Raw genomic sequence first — 11,715 nt, forward strand, 5'->3', positions numbered from 1 at the left:
AGCTTTTGGATCCAACTTGGATCTCAACTCATCTGGCACATGAACATAGGCAATGCAACCAAAAATTTTCAAATGAGAAATAACTGGTTTCCTACGAGTATACCTCTCCTTTGGAGTCATGCCATGTTTTGCTGCAGTGGGAGTCCTGTTCATTATGTAGACTGCTGTAGCAATTGCCTCAGCCCAGTAAAAATCTGGTAGGTCTTTTTCATTGAGCATGGCACGAGATACCTCTCCAATATGCCTGTTTTTTCTTTCTGCAATTCCATTTTGTTGTGGAGTATGACTACATGAATATTGTTACTTTATGTCATGCTCCTGCAAGAACCTTGCAAACTCATTTGAGAGGTACTCTCCCCCTCCATCTGAACTTAGGCATTTTATTTGCAGGTCTGTTTCTTTTTCAACCATAGCTTTAAGAGTTTTGAAATGCCCAAAAACTTCACTTTTCTTTTTCATAAAATACACCCAAACTTTTTTGCTATAGTCATCCATAAAAGTGACAAAATAATGACAGCCTCCAAGAGATGCAGCTTTAGTAGTCCACACATCAGAGTGGATTAATTCCAATGGCTTCGTACTCTCTTGAACATGTCTAGGAAATGGTTTACTTGCCTGTTTTCCAAATTCATAGGCTTCACATACCTTATGCATTTCTGCAACCTTGAATTTAGGCAATCCTGCAACAATATTTTGGGCCTGCATTGATTTAAGTCACTGTACATTAACATGACCAATGTGTTTATACCAGATATCAATATCTGCAACCACACCGGTCCCATGTGCAAACATTGCTACACTCAATTCAGACATGTCTGCATCCAACGTAAACATTCTGTCCTTCTTCTTTCCTTTTGCTATCAAGCGACCTTTATTTTTCATATCCTCAACAAAGCATCCATGAGGATTAAATTTGACTTGTAAGCCCTACTCAACCATTTGACCAATAGAAACCAGATTGTTTGTGATATTCGGGACATGAAATACATCGGACATGTATTTCTTTTTCCCATCCTGCATAGACAAAGGAATTTTTCCAATCTGCACAATAGGATGTGCAGTATCATCACCAGTCTCCACAAATCCTAGTTTTTCCATTTTCCTTGCATCCTCCATCCATTCTGCATGACCTGTCATGTGATTTGATGCACTTGAGTCAACATACCATACATCGTTGCTTTCTTCTGCACTTGTCACAGAATTATTCATGTGCTGCACCATGAACAAATGCTCATTTCTGTCATCACCCTGTCTACTAGAAGATGCATAATTCCCTTGTTGCAATTTTCCATTCATGATGTCATTCTGCTTTTTATAGCAGTCTTTAGCCATATGACCCATTTTACCACAGTAGTAGCATTCAACATTACTGTTTGCATTTTGGCCTCTTTGCCATCCACCACGACCTCTTTGGCTCCCCCTGCCTCTAGAGTTACCACGTCCTCCTCCATAGGACTGGTTTTCTTGAGTTTGCTGCATATTTTGATTTCTACCACGGCCTCGAGATCGGCCTCCTCTACCTCTGCCTCTACCTCTTCCAATATTTGAGTAGAAGACAGCTTCTTTTGAAGTTCCTCCTGAAAAAGATGCACCACCATTTCTTTGCTCCTCAGAAATTAGAAGAGCAATCAACTCCTCAAAATCAGAAAATCTTTTGCGAACTGAAATGGATGTCCGAAACTGGGCATAATCCTTTCCTAGACCATTCAAGGTCACAGAAACTAAATCATCATCTTCCACTGGCGACCCAATGGAAGCAAGTGCATCTGCAATCTTCTTCATCTTCATGTGGTAGTCATTGATGCTCATACTTTCTCTTTGCACATTATGCAACTCTTGCTTGAGCTACATTTTTCTGGCTTGCGTATTTGTGCTATATATTTTTGACAAAGTATCCCATGCCTCCTTTGGTGTACTTGCATCCTGAATATGCACAATCATAGAATCTGAAATACTGATAGACAGCCAGTACATAACTTTCCTGGCTCTCTCATGCCATACTTTAAATGCCTGCATTTGCTGTTGATTGGGAACATCAGGAAGGTTCTTCTTCATTTCTTGCAACAAATTCCCAATATCCTTTTCCCATAAGGAAATTCGTCATTCTAAACTTCCATGCCTGGAAGTTGTTCTTGTCAAGCTTTTCAGTTACAATATGTGAAAGAGAATCAGATGCCCGCAACATATACTGCCCTCTTGCTTCACCGTGAAGGGCGTCTCAACCTGAGACAATGCACTCTTGCACTTCCCGGCTATACTACTTGCAGAGACTTGCTCCCAAAATAGAAGAATGAAAGCAACATTGATCCTCTTACCAGAACACCCCGAACCTAGCTTGCTTTCTTGAGCTCCTTACCATGAACAAGGCTCTGATACCATGTCAAGATTGTGGGAGAGAAGGAAGGAGTCTCACTTGTAGCTTTCTTGCTTGCACAATGGGAGAATACACACAAGGGTGGAGGCTGAAAATAGTTTTCCTCTTCTTAGTTGTGTAAGCCAAAAATAACTCTCTTACAAAGAAATAGAAGAACCCTATATATGGGTCTCAAACCAAACTCAACTAACTAAGGTGGCATACTAACTGAGCCACGAACTAGAGTAGATAAGGATAGCTGTCATCTAGCTATTATTCATGGGCGGTGTACCAACCGCATCTGCAACAACTGACAAGTCGGTGACATAAATGCACAACGGTCACCCTGGCATATCACGAGTGGAGCTCGATATCTCAACATATCTTCCACCTTTTGACTCTTCGCATTTTGATTCTTATGATCATTGTTTGTATGGCAGACAGGCTAGAAATACGCATAAAAATTCTAGTAAGAAACGCATGGGTGAGCCCTTGGCTCTTATGCACTTAGATGGATGTGGGCCCATGCCTTGTCAGTCACTTAGTGGGACAAAGTACTTTGTTACTTTTATAGATGATTACTCACGTAAGGTTTGTGCTTATCCCATCAAGAGAAAATCCGATGTCTTAGACACATTTCAGCATTGGCTTACATTAGCAGAGAACCAGTCTGGGAAAATGCTAAAATGCCTAAGGTCAGATAATGGGGGTGAGTATGTATCACGTGCTTTTGAGTAGTTTTGTGATGATCGGGGTATTAAGCATCAGTTGACCGCTCCTTACACCCCACCCTAGAATGGTATGGTTGAATGCATGAATAGAACCATTCAGGAAAGGGTCTATAGCATGCTTAGCCATGTTGGCTTACCGCAGCACTTTTGGGCTGAGGCAGTTACTACTGCAGTGCATCTCATTAACAGGTCACCTAGCAGTGGCATTGACTTTCAGTTTGCAGAGGTATGGGCAAGCAAGCCTCCCTCTTATGATCATTTGTGTGTCTTTGGATGTGAGGCATTCTACCATATGCCCAAGCACAAACACAATAAGCTGGATCCTAAAATTTTCAAATGCATTTTTATTGGCTATGGAGATGCAGGAGAGATGGGTTACTGTCTATGGGATTCGCATGCGTGAAAAGTGATCTACAGCCATGAAGTCATCTTTCATGAGGACAAAATGCATATGCATCCTAAGAAAGTGGTTGAGGTACACAGAGTTATCTTTTAGGAGGAGCCACCTACTCACGTTCAGCCCCTCCACGGAAAACTAAATAGTGTACAGTATCATCTGATGCTCATGGCCCAGATGTTAGACGTGCTGATGTTAGACAGGATGTCGATCAAGTAGCAGAGCCTGGGTTGAGGCATTCTAATAGAGATAGACGACCTCTTGACCGTTTTGCGCCCTCTATGGATTATGTACTATTTAGAGATGTAGGAGAGCCTCTCACTTATGATAAGGCTATGCGCAGGGGTGGTTGTCACTCTTGGGAGAGGACTATGCAGTCTGAGCTTGACTCATTGCATAAGAATCAGACTTGGGATTTGGTTTCATTGCCCTAGGATAAGAAGGCTTTGCCATGCAAGTGGGTGTACAAGCGGAAAAGTACCCTTGGACACCCCAAGCCGGCATACAAGGCTCGATTGGTTGCTAAGGGTTTTAAGTAAGTGCATGGTGTTGACTTGGACTTGCACTAGATGGATGTCAAGACGGCTTTTTTACATGGAGACTTGCATGATGAGATTTACATGGAGCAGCCTATGGGCTTTGCAAACCCTGGCAGGGAACACCTAGTGTGTAAGCTAAAGAAGGGTCTATATGGCTTGAAGCAGGCACCTAGGGAATGGTACCATAAGTTTGATGCATTCATGCAATCACAGGGCTATAACCGTAGTGCTATGGATCCGTACTTATACACGAAGAAAGCCCATGACTGTTCTTTGCTGATCGTTGCTGAACTGATTTGTAGTTTTGTAAATAGTAGTCTCCTAGGATTTAAAAGTAGTATTTAGTGTGGTTGTTTGCACATTTATATTTTTTTGTTGATGCACATATCACGTATAAAGAGACATTTAAGTTACCTTGAGATTTATACACAAATCATGTTTATGAGAGTGCAAAATTTTATGCTTATATTGCATGAAATAAAAGTACATTCATACACAAGTCTTTTGACAGATTCCTAATCATGACTATAGATGCACCCATAAGTTATCTGATCTAGTTCAAAAAAATATCAATCTTGTTGTTTGTGTCATGTTGAATCCTTTATAGTGAATGTAAGTATATCATGTGTAATAACAAAGAGATCGTTTTATGTTGGTAAAATTTATAAGATCGCATTTACAGAAGGTATCATCAATTTATATTTGAATTAAATTCATAAATTTATTTTCAAAAAAGGGGGTTGTTTTATTTCCTTATACAAGTAAGGAAATTACATTTTCTAATACCATTTGGACATAGTGATATGGATGATTTCTTATAAGCACATCCCTTAAGATTCCGAGCTCTAAGTGACCTAACTATGCTCTAAGTTCCAAACATTGTAATGCCTCTAAATGAGGAAGATTGCAACAATAATTTGGAATTGGTAGGGGTGAAATTTTAGTTATTCAAAGGGGTCTAAACTTGAAGATCAAATTTGAAGATTAAATGGTTACAAGATGGCCACTTGATCATAGTTATGTTAAGTGGGATATAACTAATGAAGGTAGTAGTATATACTAGTTGTAGAGTTATTAAATGTGCCTCATCTATGGGGCCAAGTTCCTTAAATATTCCCTATACTATTGTATGTCTTATATGCGGTTGGTGATTGATGGGTTTGGGGGGCAACATGGGCAAAGAGTCAAGGCGAACCACCATTGTAGTATATGAGTACTTAATATCAAATACTATATACACATAGGCAATGCTACTTTCCTATATAACATAATTATTGTGCACTCATACCTTGTATACTCATTGCCCTCTATCTAGAAGATATCTAGATTAACATCCAAGCTCATAGGAGTGCATAAGTGGACAAGACCTTTAGCCAATTAATGTATAAGTTTGGTAAAAGAAAAAGATATTTGGTCTCTCCTATTCTCTCTTATACTTTGTGTTTATTGTTATCTTTCATTGTGTTGTGTTCTCTTATCTCATATCCAACTAGTAAGTGCTTTGAATAACATCTTAGTAGAAGCAAAATTAACATTTGTAGCACAAAAGACCAAAAGTGATGGCAACTAGTAGTAGCATGATAACAATAGTAGAGGAAGCAACAATGTGATTTAGCTTACATACATGTTCTACTTATGTACACAATACTCATATCTAAGCAGTAAATGCTTTGAATAACAACTTAGTAGAAGCAAAATTGACTTTTATAGTACAAAAGACCAAAAGGGATGGTAACGAGTAGTAGCGATAATAATAGTGGAGGAAGAAACAATGTGGTTCGGCTTAGGTACATGTTCTGCTTATGACATTATAAAAGCTGCAAAGTTTTCCACTTGCCTTCAGGGAAGGGAAAAATCATGGAAAAGTTTTATCAACTGCAACATTGAGTCCAATGAATCTTAGAAACCAAGTCCCACCTTGTCTAGCTCTTCTTTGTGCCTTGACCAAAGAAATGCAATTATAGTGTGTACCATTGTTATTCGTACATCTAATTATATTTTCACTCTCATTCAACACACATCCAAAGCTAGCTAAGCTTAACATTCACTGAGATGCTAGTATGAACATGAAAGTAGACTAGTATTCAAAACAACATGGAGAATTAAGTTGCACCAAAAAAGTTCTTTGATGAAGAGGTAGCAGAGAAATCCATTACGTGGATTAAGAATTTTCATGACAAAATGGAAACAATGGAAGTATGTGCCCATCTCTAGAAACACCATAGGACCCCCTAGAAATCCCTATATGTATAGTAACCTAGAATTATATAAGAGATGTGTAATTCAAATAGATAGCAAAAACATTTTAAAATTATTATACTAATAATCTAAATAAAAATAATAAACTTGGAGGGCAAGGGACTCTTTGAGCATGCTTAGGAGGTGGAACAAAAAAAAGGTGTTATTGTTGACATGGAGGCATGGAACATGTGGATGGAAAGGAAGTGTCATAAGTCCTGAATCTATGCTACAATTTCTTCATGCTTCAACTATAGAAAGAACTTGTTATAAAATACACATTTGATTAGACAAAAATGATATTGTAAAATATCAACTATCCATACCTGGATTCTAGCTAAGGCTCGATGAAATAACCCAACCCTTGATAGCCAATATCTATGAGAGATGAGTCCTGGAAAGGGAAATAGATCATAAATATAAGAACTTGATACAAGAAAATTGAGACAAACATGTTTTGCGATTGAGATTTATACATATCTCTACTAATTGGGTCCCTCAAGGAAATTTTGTATGCATAGACTAGTTGCAATGCAATTGCAAGCTATGTGATAGTAGCCTCAACCTTATCATCCTCCAACTATGAAAAATAAACTTAACATATCCTCCTAAATTTCCTCCCTTGTCAAGCTCAAAAGGCACAATAGTATCCTCATTGTTATCAATACACTAGCTTTAGGAAGGAATGCCATGTTATCAACCTTGAAAAGAAGTGGAGGATATGACTGTGCATTTAGTCAATGTACATACTACATGTACCTATTTTACCAACTTTTAAGCTAGATACACTAGCAAACCAACAAAGATTACGCCCTAGTCGCGGAGAGAAAATCGTATTGTATACGAGATGATACATCTATTTCAATATGACTAGTATCACATTTACATGGTATAGTACAAAAGACCAAAAGGGATGGTAACCAGTAGTAGCGATAATAACATTGGAGGAAGTAACAATCCGGTTCGGCTTAGGTACATGTACTGCTTACGTACATGGTAAAAGCTGCAAAGTTGTCCACTTGCCTTCATGGAAGGGAGAAATGATGGAAAAGATTTATCAACTACAACATCAAGTCCAATGAATCTTAGAAACCAATTAGTCCCACCTTGTCCAGCTCTTCTTTGTGCCTAGACCAAAGAAATGCAGTTATAGTGTGCACCATTGTTACTGGTACATCTAATTATATTTTCACTCTCATTCAACACACATCCAAAGCTAGCTAAGCTTAACATTCACTGAGATGCTAGTATGAACATGAAAGTAGACTAGCATTCAAAACAACATGGAGAACTAAGTTGCACCAAAAAAGTTATTTGATGAAGAGGTAGCAGAGAAATCCATTACGTGGATTAAGAATTTTCATGACAAAATGGCAACAATGGAAGTATGTGCCCATCTCCAGAAACACCATAGGACCCCCTAGATAACCCTATATGTATAGTAACCTAGAATTATATAAGAGATGTGTAATTCAAATAGCAAAAATATCTCAAAATTCTTATACCAATAATCTAAATAATAATAATAAACTTGGAGGGCAAGGGACTCTTTGAGCATGCTTAGGAGGTGGAACAAAAAACAAGGTGCTATTGTAGGCATGGAAGAAGCCTCATGTGGACAGAAAGGAAGTGCCATAAGTCCTGAATCTATGCTACAATTTCTTCATGCTTCAACTATAGAAAGAAATTGTTATAAAATACACATTTGATTAGAAAAAAATGATATTGTAAAATATCAACTATTCATACCTTAATTCAAGCTAAGGCTCGGTGAAATAACCCAACCCTTGATAGCCTATATCTATGAGAGATGAGTCCTAGAAAGGGAAATAGATCATAAATATAAGAACTTGATACAAGAAAATTGAGACAAACATGTTTTGCAATTGAGATTTGTACATATCTATACTAATTGGGTCCCTCAAGGAAATCTTGTATGCATGGACTAGCTGCAATGCAATGGCAAGTTGTGTGATAGTAGCCTCAACCTTATCATCCTCCAACTATGAAAAATAAACTTAACATATCCTCCTAAATTTCCTCCCTTGTCAAGCTCAAAAGGCACAAAGTATCCTCATTGTTATCAATACACTAGCTTTAGGAAGGAATGCCATGTTATCAACCTTGAAAAGAAGTGGAGGATATGGCTGTGCATTTGGTCAATTAATATTATGTACGTACTACATGTACCTATTTTACCAACTTTTAAGCTAGATACACTAGCATACCAACAAAGATTATCCCCTAGTCGTGGAGAGAAAATCGTATTGTATACGGGACGATACATCTATTTCAATATGGCTAGTATCACATTTACATGGTATAGTAACCTAAAGATCACCATATAAGTAATAGAATTATGTGAGCTAGATCATGTTTTTGGGGGCGACAAGAGAGAGCTCATATTCTAGGACGTACTCTACTAATGTGCGGATGGAATTCTGTTATGATCTCGGAGATGCATGATGGTCTGCAGTCAAGGAATTATCGGGGAAACTGTACTGGGGCTGTGGTTGCGGCATGGCGCTGCAACGGCGGCGGAACCGAGGAAGTTGCTCGAGGGGGAGGCGAAACGTGAGTTGTCGTGGAGCATGAGGCCCATCATGGCCCCGTACATCGCGTCTGTGAGGTGGATGCCGTCCCAGCTCATGTAAGACCTCGGGTTGGGGCAGGGGGAGCTGCTGGCAGCGGCGGGCGCCGCGACGTAGCGAGGGAAGCAGGCCCCGCGGGTGTTGGTGAAGCCGTACTCGGAGGCGTGGTCGAGCACATGCAGGTAGGCGGCGGAGGTGTCGAGGTACACGATGTCGACGTCGGGGTGGCGCGCGGCGATGCTGCGGATGGCGGCGTTGAGGAGCTGGTTGTGGCGGTCGCTGACGGCGCTGACTTGGGCGATGCAGCCGTGGCGGTCCTTGGGCAGGGAGGGGAAGCGGGAAAGGTAGGTGGCCATGCAGCCCATGGGGAACTCGCCCTGCACCACCACCTTCTTGATTCGGCTGCTGCTGACGAGTAGCTCCAGCTGGCTGGCCACCTTCTGCACCACAGCTGGAACCAGGGCGGCCACGGCGGAAGCCGACTTCCCCGACGACCAGGCGTAATTGTAGTCATTGCCGCCTATCTCTCCCAGGTATACCAGGGCGTGGCTCATGTTAATGGCCGTCCTCGCTGTATCGGCCATGAACCATCGAGTCTGGACGTCCAAGGAGTCGCGGGTGCTGGAGCCCACACCAGCCAAGCGTGCTAGCGCGGTCGTGTCTAGGGCTGTGGCTCCGGCCACCGCGAAGTTCTCACTGCGGCCTCCTGCAGCCCGGAGTCGGAGATGAGCTGGCAGAAACGGAACACCGAGGGCCTGGCACAGGAAGTCCAGCATCAGCCTCCCGTCGCTGTACCTCCCCGTAGGCCTGTGGAAGTAAGTGGAGCCGTAGGGCAGGCTAGATGCGCCCGTGGGGTTGTTGCCCGTGTCGGTGGTGGAGTCGCCGAAAGCAAAGACGGGAGAGAACGCCGAGGACTGGCTGCGTCGAGCGCACGATGTCGATGATGAAGCGTGATCGACGGCGGTCGCCGTTGCAGCTTCGTCAGCAGCAGCAGCAGCGCCGAGCAAGCTGCTGCTCGCCGCCTGCAACACTTGTAGCAGAAGAACGATCGCCGTCCTCCTCATCATCGTAGCTGCCATATTGTCGTACTGTAATGCTCTCTAGTCCTGTAATGGTCTCTGGTCGTACGCGCAACGAATTAAAACTCTCCATCGTCGTATCATAATACTATCTATTATAGCTGCGTTATCGGCTAGGAGGAGGTGCGTTCCGCCGTCGCGCTTTTCCTTTTGTACGCGTTTTCCTTTTCACGCGGGCAGTACCTTGCCATTCTCGATGGTAAAATTATCGAGCTTGGATTCTCACCCGGCAACACCTTCAAATTACTTTGGCGCGTAAGGCTATAACGCATCAAATTGACAAAGGTTTAGCTTTAATGAAGCGCATGCGTACTACGTGTAGCTCCCATTTGAAAGTTGCCTCTAAGGCTCTATTTTTAATAAGCTTTAGTGCGCAAAATAAAGACATTAAGTTAAAGGTTACTATGCACTCCATGCTTAGGACTTGCGCAAGCAAGAGTTTCAAGGGTGTCTATCAATGGATGATCTTGAAAGACTCTTTTTTAAAATAAATTGTAATGCGTAAAATAAATACATTAAGTTAAAGGTTACTATGCTCTCCATGCCTAGGACTTGCCCAAGGAAGAGTTTTAAGGGTATCTATTAAGGGATGGTCTTAAATCCCCCTCCCCGCCCCCCTTCTCTCTCTATTTAGTAAATAGGTTTCTACATCTATGCATAAATTTGTGTGAAGCAAACGTGTTTGTGTACATTGTATGCATGTGGGTGACCTTATGTGATCTAAACCAACATACCTTGAAAGAGACAAACTAACTTGAATCTAATTGGCAAGGAAGACGTAGCATGAGTTGCACTACCATCAGAGACACAAGTCTTGCCTTGCAAGCATATAAATTAACCTTGATCACAAATAAACTAATCACTCTCAAGTGTTGGTATTATCCCTAATCGGCATTGCAACCTCTAGACCAAACAACCACATGCCTTGCATGTGTGCACACAACCAATTCCACACCATCAATTTGGAAAGTTACTTGGGTTATATTGAGTGCTTATTCTTTCAGTCCACGACTAACCTAAAAACTTGATCAAAGTGATTATTTTCTAACCTTAGATGCCCTTGGGAATCAATCTTACAAATGACATCACCTAACCAAAATTGTTGTTGTTATCATCATGAGGACTGCATGCCAACCATCATCATAGTTGCCTAGGTATTCCTTTGTCCTTAAAGGGCAATCAAATGCCATCCACTCTCCAATGTTCTATGCATCAGTCATAGGCAATGATGATCATCAACCATCCATGGACGGCCATCACTCATAATCATGCCATGCACTTAGCCAAGATCATGGTCATTCATTACCACTTGGGGGACCTCCTAGCCACATTGGTACGTAGAACAGTCGCAGTATGCTCACGTAGTGAATCCCGGAAGGTCCCCAAGAACAATGAACTCTACCTTTTTGCATAAAAAACAATGTAAAAGCATGAACGACAAGAAGCAAGAGACCAATTGGGTTCAATCTTCCCCCATGCCTTGTGTGAGCACTTCACAAAGCATGTATTTTATGTATATTTCCATCTTCATGCTCAATAATAGCCCAATTTACAAAAATATGACAAGCTTTTAGCTTTTGAGTTTGCTTTCTACAAAAATAGGAAATAAAGCTAATGGACGGTGCCCATAGAGTCTGGCACGCCCAATCTCAATGTCCAAATAGAAATAACATATCCGTGCGCATAGGCGCATACAAAATAATAATCAATAATCAATGCCTCAATAGACATGACAAAATATAGGCGTGGAGCCTATCAAAATATAATCCATAGGTCGAATACTCGCT

General features: G+C 41.1%; 1 protein-coding gene across 1 annotated transcript; it reads right to left on the reverse strand.

Annotated features, from left to right (window-relative positions):
* Window positions 1-8,734: 8,734 nt before the first annotated feature.
* Window positions 8,735-9,928, reverse strand: LOC148033247 (GDSL esterase/lipase At1g28650-like). Its single transcript, XM_087680882.1, has one exon. The coding sequence runs from the start codon at window positions 9,926-9,928 to the stop codon at window positions 8,735-8,737; it is 1,194 nt and encodes a 397-aa protein (XP_087537008.1).
* Between the last annotated feature and the right edge of the window lie 1,787 nt (window positions 9,929-11,715).

Source organism: Lygodium microphyllum, chromosome 7, assembly GCF_053477565.2.
Source record: "Lygodium microphyllum isolate KBCC chromosome 7, Lygodium_microphyllum_v1.1.10, whole genome shotgun sequence".
In the NCBI taxonomy this organism is placed as follows: Eukaryota; Viridiplantae; Streptophyta; class Polypodiopsida; order Schizaeales; family Lygodiaceae; genus Lygodium; species Lygodium microphyllum.